The 15,459-nt window shown below is 43.6% G+C and overlaps 1 protein-coding gene across 6 annotated transcripts in view; it reads left to right on the forward strand.

Annotated features, from left to right (window-relative positions):
• The window catches only part of RFX2 (regulatory factor X2), a 97,864-nt gene that overhangs the window by 54,005 nt on the left and 28,400 nt on the right, over window positions 1-15,459 (forward strand). For 5 of the 6 annotated variants that reach the window (XM_074939710.1, XM_074939709.1, XM_074939714.1 and 2 more), the window contains exon 6: window positions 8,036-8,110. The exons of the other annotated variant lie outside the window; for it this stretch is intronic. In XM_074939710.1, the coding sequence (XP_074795811.1) occupies window positions 8,036-8,110 (75 nt within the window). The remainder of the gene's footprint in view (window positions 1-8,035; window positions 8,111-15,459) is intronic. 6 annotated transcript variants of the gene reach the window in all.

Here is a 15,459-nt window from a genome sequence, read left to right on the forward strand (position 1 = left end):
CTCATTACTCATGAGGTTAAGGGGTAACTTGATTACAGCCTCTAAGTATAGACCTGGGGAAGAAATATTTAATAATGGGCCCTTTATTCTGACAGAGAAAGGTATAACACAATCCAATGGCTGGAAGTTGAAGTTAGACAAATTCCGTCTGGAAATAAGGTGTACATTTTTAACAGTGAGGGTAATTAACTGTTGGAACAATTCACCAAAGGTCGTGGTGCATTCCCCATCACTGATAATTTTTAAATCAAGATTGGATGTTTTTCTAAAAGATCTGCTCTAGGAATTATTTTGGGACGTTTGGTGGCCTGTGTCATTCAGGGGGTCAGACTAGATGATCACAATGATCCTTCTGGCCTTGGAATGTATGAGTCTATTGGTTGTTAAGTAGATCATCTCAAACACATGTTGATAAAATCTTTATGCTGTCCTATGCCATCATGTAGTCTGTTTATGCCACATAGCAAATACAATTTCAGGATATTTTAGAGTTTTAAAAAAAAATTTTATTGGGACTATATTTTTCGTGTTCCTCCACCTGTGAAGTCTAGTGCTGAGTTCCTATGAGCCCAGCTGTACTGGACTCAATGGGATAAAAAAGTTTTTTTTTTTTAATATTTAAAAATATCAGGGGTGTTATGTTGGAATTTTCCAATCTTAAAAGCAAGTACTAATTGGGTGCTAATGTCCTGTTAGAACACCGGTCATCTCCCTTTCCAAACGGCTGGTGTGTGTGGGTGTGTATATATAAATATGTAAACTTTGTTACAAATGTATGTAGCTAGCACCCGCTACTTTGGGGAAAAATGAGAACCTCTAATTGGAGAACGCTCTTGAAAACGTGGCCAGTAAAGTTCTCATTTCTAGCCCTGCAGGGTTTTGAAATAGAAGACTTTAAATTTTTTGCATTTTCATGCCTAGAAGAGCTGTTGTTGATCCACAGCTGAATTTTGCCTGTTCTGGACATTGGGTGAGAAATTCCACATTTCTGGAGAAAGAGGCGGAAACATTTCTCCGGCAGGTTGTTTTTGAGCTGAAGGGGGAAAAGCCATTGTTGGAAGCTGTTAGAGTAAATGCCAGGTGGGACAGGAGTAGTAGGAATTCATTTAGCACAGGGATATCACTCCACCTGTGTGGCTTGTATGTGTGTGTAAATACATAGTTTTGATTTCAGATGCATTTAAAAAACAAAATACAGGGCCTTCTGCTTATTTTGATTATGTCTGTCCTTGTCATTTTGAGTCAAATAAGTGCTGATCTTGTCACCTGCCTGGGGATGTATCTTAGTCTGCAGAGCAACATGGGATTACTCATGTTGTCAGGTGCTCTGATACTGTGGTGATGGGTACAGTACAAGAACCTTAATAGAATTAAATGTCAATAGCATCGTCTCACTAACAGGTCTAATTGCTGTAGCTGTCTTATGTTATGGGATTTTTCTTGGCTTTCTCTCTTCTTTGGCTTCATTCAGGATTTAGGCCCCTTACTGTTGAGACAGACCAGCAGGAACAATTCCTGCTCTAAATAGCTCACCATCTAAGGACAGATAGACAAGAAGACAGGTTAGCAGGAAGAAGAAACAACATATAATTTTTTAAAAAGTGAATATACATGTGAACTAGATTCACTGTAGGTAGCACAGCAGAGGTGGATCTTCAAAAGGGTTGTAAATGTGGCCAGGATAGGAGCCTTGCAGATGGGCCCAGGAAGGGAGCACTGCATATGGAGCAGCAAGGAAGAAAGTGCAGAAATGTTCATGTGGATGGTTGAAGGTAGGAAAATGAGTGTAGAGGGTAGATGTGAACAACACAAAGTGAGACAAGTGAAAATAAGTGGAGCGGACAGAGTTCCCTAGAAGTCTGAAAGTAATGACAAGAAGCTTGAATTTCCTGCAGTAGAAGGTGAGGAGCCAGCAGAAGGATTCAAAGAAAGGAGTGACCTGATCAAATTGATTATCAAGGAAAATGACTTTAGTTGCAACATTTTGTATAGACTGAAGCGAGGGCAGCATGGATGTTAAGGAGGCCAAAGAGGAAGATAGGATGTAATGAGGCCCTGCAGAAGAGATTCAGCTGTGGGGATGGAAAGTAAAAGGCAGCTCATGGTGATATTGAAGAGGAGGAAGCAGCAGAATTTGGGTGTGGCCTGGGTGACTGGGAGGAGACCAGGAGGGGAGTGGTGCTGTCAACAGTGACAGAATGGGGGAAGATGAGTGTTTGGGAGGGGAGATGAATGAAGCCGACAGCGAGACATTCAAGCGGAGAGGACAAATGATTTTCATATGTAAAATCTGTGGTCAAGAACCCGCAGTCCCAAACTGGTGATAGCATAAGGAATGTTTCTGGTCTTAACTTGATCTTTGCTGGTAAAGCCTACTGAAATCCTGGCAAAGGGTTTACTAGTAAAGATCTGTGTGAACCTAAAAAAGAAATAAGCATCTAAGCCCACCCCCCATAAGAATGGCCATACTGGGTCAGACTAATGGTCCATCTAGCCTAGTATCCTGTCTTCTGGCGTGGCCAATGCCAGGTGCTTCAGAGGGAATGAACAGAACCGGTAATCGTCAAGTGATCCATCCCCTGTCACCGATACCCAGCTTCTGGCAAACAGAGGCTAGGGACACCATTGCTGCCCATCCTGGCTAATAGCCATTGATGGACCTATCCTCCATAAACGCACTAGTTCTTTTTTGAACCCTGTTATAGTCTTGGCCTTCACAACATCCTCTGGCAAAGAGTTCCACAGGTTGACTGTACGTTGTGTGAAGAAATACTTCCTTTTGTTTGTTTTAAACTTGCTGCCTGTTCATTTAATTTGGTGACCCCTACTTCTTGTGTTATGAGGAGTAAATAACATTTCCTTATTTACTTTCTCCATACTAGTCATGATTTTATAGACCTCTATCATATCCCCCCTTAGTCGTCTCTTTTCCAGAATGAAAAGTCCCAGTCTTATTAATCTCTCCTCATATGGAAGTTGTTCCATACTCCTATAATTTTTGTTGCCCTTTTCTGTACCTTTTCCAATTCCAATATATCTTTTTTGAGATGGGGCAACCAGATCTGCATGCAGTATTCAAGATGTGGGTATACCATGGATTTATATAGAGGCAATATGATATTTTCTGTCTTATTATCTATCCTTTTCCTCATGATTCCCAACATTCTGTTTGTTTTTTTGACTGCCGCTGCACATTGAGTGGATGTTTTCAGAGAACTATCCACAATGACTCCAAGATCTCTTTCTTGAGTGGTAACAACTAATTTGAATTTATCAACCTCTCTGTATGACTGTGATTATGGCTGGAATAATGATCTTCTCCATGGTCTATAGCTAGCAGCTCTACCAGATGGGCTGAGAAGTAGGACTCATATGAAGTCATATGATGATGCCTATTCTAGGAGAGGGGTGTTTGTGATGTCTGTGTTAGGAGAGGGTGTGTGTGTAATCAGATGTCCAGAGGCAGGACAGCCTGATGTTTTCATATCCGTAGCTCCCCAGAACCTTTCTCTTCCTCTGGTCCTTTCTGAGCCCCAGTAATCCAGATGATTTTAGCTCTTTGCTCAGGAAACAGGTTTGTACCCATTTTTACTCTCCACCAATTAGTGAGTAGCAGTTAATATTGAACTGTTGTCACCTTGTACACCAGTGTTCATGATGTGAACCAGCAAAATCTTAAATAATGCATGTCTCTGGCTTGCCGGTTGACCTTTCTTGTTAAATAACAAAGATCTAGTTCCTCTCTGTCCTGGGCTAAAGCTGGGATGGAGGGAGGGAAAGATACAGCAGCTGAGTTTCTTAAGGTGCTCTGCTGAACCACATTACCTTACACAACGTATTTTTGGCGGCCTCAGCGTGCGGCCACCAACTCTTGCTGGTGGCCACCCTGAGAATTTTTCCTAAAATACTTAATTAACTTTAGGAAAAACAAATACATATGCACATAGACATATCCAGATCATTGTAATTTATTTATGTAGGCTTTTTTGCAGACTCAATAATACAAATAATGTGCAGTTGTCTCTGCTTTTTACTGGACCTAAACAGAATAGAAACAAAAATAAAGTGCTTTGCATGTTTTGATTTTTTTTAGATTGCTAGTTAATAATTCTGCTACTGTGAAAAGTGATATTTGTATATTTGTTAATAGCACTTTTCACAGCAGACTTACTCAGCCCTGGCATGCTGGGGGACAAAGTAAGCCCTGGATGAGGAGGTGGGTAAGGAGGCAGGGGGGCCAGGGGCAACGAGGGTCTGGAGGAGGCAGCGGGGGTTGAGGTGATGCTGGGGGGTGAGTCCGGGGGTGGCGCCCCAAACCCTGTGGCTGGGGACAGAGCCACGCCGTGCCCACCGCCCCAGGGCAGAAGCCTGAGCTGCACCACCCCTGGGAAGGTGGGGAACTCTCACTGATTGCCTGTTCCTACAGTGTTTGTGGCCCCGGAAGGGGATAGGGACCAATCCCTGCAGGCAGCCCCAGGGGAGGAGCCATTACTTTGCTGCCCCGCCCCCCAGCCCAGGAGGCTGTGGCCACAAGAAAAGCCCCTGGTGGCCACATGCAGCCACGGTGGCATTTGAGAAACGCTGCTTTAGGCTACAAAAGCCCTGTGTCAGCCCAAAGCAATTGATATTTCGAGTTGCCCAAACTTCAGTGTCCCTTCCACTAAAGTAGCAAATCATGGCGGGGGAGGGGGGGGCTGTTGTCATTCTGATTAAAAGGACACCCCTTAATGTGGGGCTGTAAATATATCTAGGCACTTCCTACCAGCCTCTTCTTTTTTTGTGGGGGGATATAAAACGTAGCATTCACACTTCTTTAGGGCTGTGTTTATCACTGCATGCCTATGAGATAGACTTGCTGCTTGTCACTGCATTATGTGGGTGCATACACAATGCAGATGCTCCGCTGTCTCCCTGTCTTGAACAGGGGAAGGAAACGGTGTCTCCCTATGACATTTTGACTGATTTCCTCAAGGCCACATCAGCAGTCTGCCTGTGCTGATGAGTTTTGGTTTTTCCCAGTTATCACAGGATGCTGGAGATGTCTCTTAGAAACATCTAAGTTTCTTAGTTCCTTGAAACTGGCCCTTTTTTGAGCTAGATAGTATCTTGTTAAGCTAAGGAGCACCGTAGCCTGAATACTTTGTACTGTATGTCACTGACTATTTCCTGAGTGGAAACAAAGGAATTTATTCTGCAGGGTAGTGTACAGGAGGGAGGGGACAACACCTAGGCACAGACATTGTGGAAACCACTTCTTTGGCTACTGAAGTAACCGGATCCATTCCACTCATTTAGGGCTCTGGCAGATTTAGGCTTTGAAAATGGGTATTGTTCTACTTTACCTTATGGCCACCTTCTAGCATGCAGTGGGTCACACTATAAACTGCAACATAGGGAGTAAGCTAACATATATAAAGGAGACCAAAAGCAGGGTGATCTCCATTCGGATAACAAATGCAAGGCAAAGGCTGTCGGCAACATGGCAACACTTACACCTGCAGCTTCAAACCAGCGATGCTCTGCAGGGGTGATCCTGTAGAATTCTCTGTACCATACGTCTGCTAAATGGTGGCAGGTGCAGTATATGAGCCATCTTGGCCAACACACTTTTGGGAAAGAGAATTTGTTAATGATACCTCTTACCTGGATGTGCGTTATTAGTTATTACGACAATGTGTGCCTTCTTATTCCATCTCCACTAATGGGCCATGAATAGGGCCCTACCAAATTCAAGGCCATGAGTAACGCGTCACGGACCATGAAATCTGGTCTTTTGTGTGCTTTTACCCTGTGCTACACAGATTTCACAGGGGAGACCAGGGTTTCTCAAACTGGGGGTCCTGACCCAAAAGGGAGTTGCAGGGGGGTTGCAAGGTTATTTTAGGGGATTGTGGTATTGCCACCCTTACTTCTGCGCTGCCTTCAGAGCTTGGAGGCTGGAGAGTGGCAGCTGTTGGCCAGGCACCCAGTTCTGAAAGAAGCACCCTGCAGGCAACAGCGCGGAATTAAGGGTGACAATACCATACCATGCCATCCTTCTGCACTGCTGCTGGCGGCAGCTCTGCCTTCAGAGCTGGGATCCCAACCAGCAGCCGCCGCTCACCAGCTGCCCAGCTCTGAAGGCAGCGCCGCCGCCAGCAGCAGCGCAGAAGGAAGGGTAGCAGTACCGCAACCCCCCCACAATAACCTTGCGACCCCCACACAACTCCTTGTGTACAATTACAACACTGCGAAATTTCAGATTTAAATAGCTGAGATAATGAAATTTATGATTTTTAAAATCCTATGACCACGAAATTGACCAAAATGGACCATGAATTTGGTAGGGCCCTAGCCACGAATAATGAGTTGCTTAGGCCTTCTCTACTACTGCGCATGTAAGCGGGGAACTGGAGGGTGTATACTTGCCAAGACCTAAGCTTGGGTCTTATTTGCTTCACTTGTAAACAACCAGTGCCCTCCGTCACTGACAGCTTATACAGCTCAGGGAGCTGCATCCCTCTGTTACCAAGGTCACCAGTTGTTGCAGAAGATCCAAGAGCCCTCTCTCCAGGTCTTAGCGTATCATTTGTATGTATTTTGAGAGATTGACAGATAGTACTTGGCCTTGAAGGGCAAGGGAGAGGAGGGAACAAGATTTTATTTCTTTAGATTGTAACAAATTTTTCAGTGCCTCATGACCCCCCATATTTGCCTTTGGTAACTTCTCTGGGTGTTGCGACCCATCAGTTGGGAAATACTGATTAAAATATTGTTTTCCTTCCCCAAATCCTGAAGAATTTTGCCACCTGGTTGGGGTGTCCCCTTGCAGGAATGCTGAGAAAAAATGTTCTAGGAGATTTGGGCTCCTCTGCTGCCTGTGGTGGGAAAAGCAAAATACACCTTTAAGTATCAAAACGAAAACTGCAAAGCTGCTATACAGACAGAACAGTCTATTGCTGACTAGACTGCCATCCCCAAAAGGAGCAGCTCTGACAATGAAAGGTGAATGGGCCTCTACGTCCACTATTGGGGGTCTGCCTGTTCTTGAGCTTAATAATAGTCACCTATAATTACATAGCAGATTTCATGCTGAATGCTTTACTACTGACTGTCTAAAGGGGCTCCCCCGCCATTGGTTTGAAGCCAGCAACACTACACAGCAGTGTATTAAATGAGGAAATGAAGGATAACTTCTTTAATCGAATGTGCATGGACATCAAGGCCCGCAGAATGTAAATACTCAAGGTGGAATATCTGTTGGGTAGAGTGCCATGAGATCATGACCATGGATGGCTGAGACATTGGTTTAAACTCTCACCCAAGGGCTGACACCATTCTGCAACTCTGGTTCAAAGGGGAGAGTGCCCCGTAGTGAAAGACTTTCAGCGCACGGAGGTCTTGCATCCAGCTACTGACAGGGCCCACTTCTGTTTAGCCAGTAAGATACAATATGGCATACCGCAAGGCTGTATGATTTTAGAGTGACACCTTATGCCCATTAGTGCATTATCTGTAGTAGCTTTGCTGCATTCAGTACTTTGTTCAACTACTATTAATTTGTTTGTTGTTTCTATTAGTAATTTAGGGAATGCTAATAACCAAAGCTATTAATTTGGGTTTCACAGAGATGGGTCTGATGATAAAATGCACCATCTTTATGTGGTTCTCTATTTAGACATGCAATAGCTCATTGCTACCAATGAGAATTTTTGGAGGAGTGATTCACTATATTTGTAGCAGAAAAGGGGAAAGACATAGACATCTCTGTAATAACAGGGAATTTAAAACGCAAGTTCTGAAATGATCCTAGCGCCGTTCTTTCATCCTTAATGTGTGTCCTGGCTGCACAGTTAGTTTGCATGTGTTACAATAACATTTCTTTGCTGCACCTTCAGCCCATAAGGACTGTATCTCATCTACCTTGCATCTTTGTCATGAGCCTGTTTATAGAAAGCATTAATCATTATTCAGATTATTAATAAAGACAAATCTTGGCTGTTGCTAACTATCTGATTTCCTTTCTTTTCTTTTTTCTCGTGCACATTTTCTTTAGCTTGAAATGGCGATTGAAAACCTACAAAAAAATGAAGGGATTACATCACACAAAAGCAGTTTGCTCAACAGCCATGTAAGTTACTATTGGACTTTACAACCTATTCCCTGCTTTGTTAGGAGCATTATTTATAGACGTTTTGTACACCAGCTAATCTGGGCAAATCAAAGCAGCCTAGGGTTTGGTTGCCTGCACTCCCCATGGCAGCCCTGTCCATAGAAACAATAGTGTGCAAAAGCCTGCAATGATTTTTATGTTTGTTTGTCAAGATGCTCTGGATTCTGTTATCTGTCTCTGCCCCATATTTGTTTATTTAATCTGCCTTGAAATGGAAACTGCAGGCACTTAGGTAAATGCATTGAGAGTTTTGTCTCCCTTCACTGGAAGTTTGCTGGAAAACAGTTTTGTAAGGCTCTGCAGCAACACTCTGTAGTGAATCGTAACAGATGTCCCCTACACCTGTGTAACAAAAGCATACTGTGTGTGTCTGTGTCTTGGAGTGCGTGAGCCTGTATTTCTTCTTTCTATAGCCAGGAAAGGCCTTGACTGTTCCAAAGCTATGCTAAACCCACTTGCTGGACCTTTCCATTTCATACTGATAGCAACCATTTCTTTGCTTTGGGTGAAATTCACCCCCGTCTTCTGGGTCTATACAAGGTCTTCTGTGTTATGTCTTCAGGCCTTGATCCCGCAAAGTGTAATTTTTAAGCACATAATTATGTGGGGCTAAAAGGCTCTAATCCAAACCGTGCTGAAGTCAATAGGAAGGTTCCCATTGAATTCAGTGGACTTTGGATCAGGCCCCAAGTGTGGTTTTACACTGAAAAGTCATGGTATAAAATGACACCTTTTCCCACAGTCCTGGTCTCTCTGTGCATTTAAAGTCAGATCTGTTGACCCTGTTGGGGAACAAAAGAATAACTACCCCCCACCAGCTCTGGAGCAGTGGTGTAGCCAAGATGGAACATTTGGGTGGGCCCCAACATTGGGTGGGCAGGAGGGCAGTGACAGGGGGAAGGAGGGATCGGGGCCCGCCTCCCACCACCACCTCCAGCCGGCCTTGGGGGTGTGGGGGCGATGGATGCTCTGGCCAGGGGACCTCTGGGCCCCCAGGCGCACACCCAGTTCTGGGAGGAGATGCCGCTCTGCAGCAGCAATGGCATGCCGGGCCTGGCTCCCCAAGCGGCAGGATTCCTCTGTCACCCTGGGGTCACCTGAAGCTCGACCTCCTCCCACTGGCGGATTAGCCACTGGGCCAAAGGGGTGTGCCCAGGGGTCCCAGCCAATTGCGGGGGCCCCAGAAAGATGGGCGTCTCCACCTGGTGCTCCCGCTGGAGAGCGGGGTTGGGGCGCAGGGCTTGCCCCGCTCCCCAGCTGGAACGCCGGGCAGGCAGAGCAGGGCAAGCCCCCGACCCCGCTCCCCAGCTGGAGTGCTGGGCGGAGTGGGGCAAGCTCCCATGACCCGACTCCGCTCCCTGGCAGGAGCGCTGGGCGGGCAGAGCAGGGCAAGCGCCCAACCCTGCTCCCTAGCTGGAGCGCTGGGCAGGCGGGCGGAGTGGGGCAAGCCCCCAACCACGCTCCCCCGCTGCCCACAGGAGAACCGGGCGGGCAGAATGGGGCAAGCTCCTGCCCCCCAACTCCACTCCGCAGCTGGAGCACTGGGCAGGCGGGCAGAGTGGGGCAAGCTGGGGCCGGATCAGAGCTGGGGCTGGGGGGTGGGCCTGGATGCTAAGTGGGTGGGCTGCGGCCCACCCAGGCCCACCTTTGGCTACGCCCCTGCCGTGGAGAACTAGCACAGCTCTGCTGTAGTGAACCGGACATCTTTTTGGTTCACACGTCAACGAAACTGTTAATTGAATTGTCCAATCCCTCGAGGTGCTGAACTCCACCCTTTCGGCCCTGAGCACCCTCAACTCTCATTTGAGTCCATGGGAATTGAGATCACTTAGCACCTTGCAGGATCAGGCCTTCAAATTCCTGTGTCATCAGATTATATTCATGGTTACACGTGTGCAACTCCACCGAAGAGCAGCACAGATGAGACTATGGGAACATTTGCTGTACAGAGTCAGCATGCATCTGATGAAGTGAGCTGTAGCTCACGAAAGCTTATGCTCAAATAAATTGGTCAGTCTCTAAGGTGCCACAAGTCCTCCTGTTCTTTTTGCGGATACAGACTAACACGGCTGCTACTGTGAAAAGAGTCAGCCTTATTGATGATGGTGCATAAGCTGGAAATAACCTGGCTGTTAGAGCACAGGGTGGTTTAGATGACCTGGCAGTAGGAAAAATACACACTTGTCACCTTGAGAACATTTTGATGTGGAAAAATATTGCAATAAATGTGGAATCCCACTCTGACCAATTTTTAAAATAGTCATGTCTCTGAGTAGAACAGCATTCATTCTGGAGCCTGGGGCCAGGCCTGGCTATTCTGCACTAGGGTGAATTTCACCAGAAAATAACTACCAGTTTTTTTCAAGTATATCAACTTTATTTTTGAGTTATTGTAGTCAGTGTTCTGTTTGATCAGATTTTATAAGAAATCTCCAGTATTGCCTTCCCCAACTGTTCAAAAAGTATGTGATTGCTTTAAACAATCATTAGATTTATTTATTTTTTAAAATTGATTCTTTTTGTCTGATTTTTCGGTTTGAACCTCTAGGAGTCACATTTTTAAGCTTATTTCTGCAACCACAGGGCTAGAAACTTACTTTACAGGAGAATCTCAGCTTTCATTTTTTTTAATCACATAATTCCAGGAACTGGGGCTTTAAGATAAACACCAAATATCGTGAGACCTGCAATAAAATCATGGGAGTTGGCAGCACTGAATCTCTTCTAGTATTTCTGGGAATTTCTAAAGAGCACTGCTGATATCATAATTTTGATTCTATGAAGTGCTGTAGGAGGACAGAAGGCCGAAGGGTCAGAAACTCAGGCCACCCAGCTGTGTCTGACGATTTAAATGTCCATTACAACAGGCAGGCTCCTCTTTTTTTCTGTGTGGAGGCAAAAATGCTTCTGACTTCCAGCATTAAAAATAAAATAAATCTCTGAATCAAAAATCCTTTGCTAGCTTCCTTGCAAGCATGTCCTGCTGCAAGCATGTCCTTTTGAAATCCCTGGTAGAGTAGATAAAGTAACTGGCTGGTTTGAGTTTCCTTTTTCCTTCTCATGAACAAACCGTTGCTGTTTCTGTTCTATGTTAAATGGAATTACTTTACAGTGTACAAGTAAAGAACAAGAACGAAGGTTTCTTTAAATTGTCTGTAGTTTTATTTAGGTTCTTTTATAAATAAGTTTTTACAAAACCTAATATGTATACGTGTTTTTCATGAAAACGTGTATACATCTTAGTGTTTGCAACCCTGCTGTTAGAAACCCGAATACAACAGCATTGGGCTTGTGCATGAGAATCAGAAAGTGAAAGGCAAAAGGAGGCAACGGTCTGTCCAAGCTGAATGGACTGGGAAAAAATTAACTTGGCATAAATCATGCAAATAAAAATAGATTTTTTTAAAACTTTGTTTTGATTATTCCAAGCACTGTTAGTAACATGAGCAAGGATTGCATTTTTCTCTTGGCAGTTTGCCTTGGGCCCCCTATTTTAGAGGGTCCCCAAACCAAATGGTATTGCAACTTGGTGCACAGAGTCGCAGCACCACTCACATTTGGCCTGTCTACTGCCCCATCATGATGGGGGGTGGGCATCTGGGCCAAACCTGAGTGGTGCAGCAACCCCCTGCACTATGCTGCAATGCCTGGAGCGGGGAGTTGGGCCCTGACTTATAGAACAGGAGCTGTCACTGTGGAGGGAGCTCACTCTCCACCCTGTCCTCCCTGGAGGCCTACCCTTAGTGGTAATTTTTTTTGAAGGGCTGCAGGGGGGCTCAGTGTCAGATTTTTGCCCTGGGCTTCCAAAATCTCGGTGTGGCCCTGAGTGTCCCTCTAACAAGGAAACTGGCTCCCCAGGGAAGTTGTTAGCGAGTGACAATTATAGTATTAGCTAGGGCTTAGTTGCTTTCTTTGTTTCTTGTGCAAAGTTTCATTAAGGTCGTAGAGAACCTTGCAGAGGTTTTCATTAAGTTCATTAAGTATTCTGTTGAGGTTTGTTTTACTTCTTCATACTTCATGTTACACAAATCTGTAAATTCCTAGGATAAAGATTCCTATATTACCAGCAGCAATTGTATCATGTCAAGATTTCAAAAACCAGTAAGTTTTATTTATCGGGCGATCACTTTATCTACTCCCTTAGGCCCATTCCTGTAAAAACCCTTCTTCACACAATTTATACTATTGAAGTCAAGGACACTGTTCACATGAGTATGAGCTCCTTTTGGTAGCAAGTCTTTGTGGGATCAGATCCTAGCCCTCCAAAAAGTTCTTGTTGCATATGGTAATGTGTACTTGATGGATCAGAAAGCTAGAAACTGAGGCTAAAGTTATAGCTACAGTGACACATGAAATTATTTATGAAATGATGTTTCATATAACTATATACGCTATAACTATTGCTGAGACAGCACTAATCACATGCGTAGCATAAGACAATTAGGTCAGAGGGAAGGCTCTGTGGATGTCGGTTATATGAATTTTCAGATGCTGGGAAGAGACTTAAATGAGGCTACAATATTCAAGTGTGTGTGTCTGAAGTTAAGCACCTAAATCCATATTTAGGCACCAAGTGGTCTGATTTGCAGAGGTTCTGAGCAGCTACAGGTTCTGAACACCCACTACTTACAGGGGCTGTTAATTCTCTGCATCTCTGAAAACCAAGCCATTTCTTTAGGCACCCAAATATGGATTTGCTTGTTTAGCGTCAGCCAACCATATTTGAAAATCTCCTCCTGCTGAAATCTTTAAGGAGGGAATCACGTAGGGTTCTATTACCGAGTATAACTAATGATTGGATAAAGCTGAGCAATGGAAAATACGCAGTGAATATCAGGAAATGTTTCCTGGCCATGAAACTAATCTCCTTTGGGAAATGGTAGAAACTGAAATGTTGCCATTGACTTCAATGGGGCCAGCATTTTACCCCAAATTTCTTTTAAAATTAGACTGGACAAAGCACTAGTAAAACTACTTCAGGGAATAATTCTCCATGGACAGACTAGGAGGAACGCAGTGAGCTAAAGAAGAATGAATCTTCACTTCTGTGACAAAGAAGTCAGGAGATCAAGTCCTTGAGACGACGTCTCAGCAAACAATGGTGTAATTGCAGGATGACGCCCCCTATTTTTGGTTACTTTGGACACATGTAATTAATGCTAGGACTTTTCAGGGGCTAAAAAAGAGAAATGCACAAAAATCTTCGTAACATCTGCTTCCCGCGGCAAGTCCTTAGATGTTATTAGCAACTAACTTCCTGAGTGAGTTCCTTGGAACTGGAACATGTTTAGAAGGTCAAACCTAGTTGTGACTGATCAGCACTGAGTTGGGTCCACAGGACAAATGGAACCAATGAAGAAAAAGGTTAACTTACGGCCAATGAATCTTCTAAATACATGGGGTGGGCTAAAATGAACATGGATACAGACTCATTTAAAACAGCACTACTTATCTGCATGCTAGGAGCGCTTGGGTTCATCTCATGTTATAGGTGGCTTAATCCGTAACTTAATGGCTACAGCATGGCTCATTGTAAGAATTTAGTGTGCCATTCTCATTTCAGGGATCCATGGAGATATGACTCCCTCTGCAAATAAGGGTATGAAGTGATGTGGGTCACCATACTCTTAATACCCTTTTAAAACAGAGCTTGAGACTGAAGGTTTAGATTTTGAAAATTCTTCATCTGTGAGATGTGTATAAAAGAGCAGATAAGATGTTAATGGGAATAATGCTCCAAGCAGCTCTCCGAAATACAGGGTTCAGAGCAAATGACCCAAGTAGTCTCTTCTGGCCCTGGTATCTAGTGATCTGATCCAAAGCTCATTGAAATCAATGGAAACAGTTTGATGAATTTCAGTGGCATTTGGGTCAGGCCCTAAGGTTTTCTGTTAATATAAAGAAATAAAACCTAAAATGTAGCTTTTAAATTTATCTTGTATGCAGTAGCTCATAATAATCTGAAGTTTCAAATTTTAGGCATTCAACTTGCAACTACAAAACACGTGCATAGATGTAATTAGCTCATTTTGTGCATAAAAGGAGTATGGTGCATCCTTCAGTTCTGATTCTACTCTGACAGAAACATATGTTGAAAATACCTCAGTTGAAATAAATGGGCCTGATTCTCCACTGCATACTTGAGTTCTGATTTCAGTGGAGTTACTGCTGTAAAACTTGAGTATCAAGTAGTGCATTAGGCTGCTAGAGATTTGCTGCTATAAACCTGCTGTCAGGAAGATACAGGCCTTTTTGTGTGTGAGCAGGTGTGTGTTTGCTGAACAGAGACCTGCATGCACAAGTGTACAAAGCACTTGGCATGAGCTTTAATACCATTGACTTCAGGGACAAAGCATCTGCTTAAGGTTAAGCACATACTTGAATGCTTTGTTATACCAGGGTCATATTTTGCAGATATGATTTTGGCACACAACACTTGATTCTGCTGTCCTGTTAGCTTTACATCAGTGTAACTCCATCTGCTTCAATTGAGTTACTCCTGATTTACACAAGCACAAAGGGAGATCAGAATCAGGCCCTAGTTTTGAAAACGTTGGCCCAACATATCATCAGGATTCTCCTAATTTTTGTTAAAGGAAGTACCTTATCAATATTTACTCCTGGTTGTACATCTAGCTTTTCTTTTGCTTTTTTATTTGATTAGTCAATATTTGCTTTAAAATTGTACTCTTTTTATTTTTCTGAATCTGGCATTTAGCCAATTAGAGGCTTTATATTCTAATTCATGAACTGCAGTTGTGTGACTGACCTACCCTTTCAAACTGGCTGAACATAAATAATTCATATCTAATTGCAAACTCTGATCAAGATAAATGTCAAGAGAAGTAAAGTTCAGACAATACATTTTGAAAAATAGCTGGTAACTTGTCAGATTTTAAGGTAGAGTTTGGCAGCCATTTAATTTTGTTGTTAAGGGGACAGGTGTAAACATTTTAAGCTTGAAATTAAGACACATTAATTCAAACAAGCTTTGCCTGCTGCCCTAGCAGTTGGAAACTGCTAATAGACAGAGAAGCAATGTATTCAGATTCCTCTGAGATCTTTCTTTCCTAGTAAATAGCATCAGGTATCGTAGCCTTTGTTCTCCTTAACAGTGACCTCATGAGACTTTTTTATTTTATTTTATTTTATTTTATTGGTTGATTGGCTTTACATGAATGCAAGGGGAATACAAATCATGGAATTGAGTAAAGGGAAGACACCAGCATAAGTGGCAATGTATACTTGGGTGCTGTATGTGACAGCCTTTTTTGATTTCACACTGTTCCTACATCATGGAGGACATA

This window comes from Natator depressus, chromosome 25, assembly GCF_965152275.1.
Source record: "Natator depressus isolate rNatDep1 chromosome 25, rNatDep2.hap1, whole genome shotgun sequence".
Taxonomy (NCBI): domain Eukaryota; kingdom Metazoa; phylum Chordata; order Testudines; family Cheloniidae; genus Natator; species Natator depressus.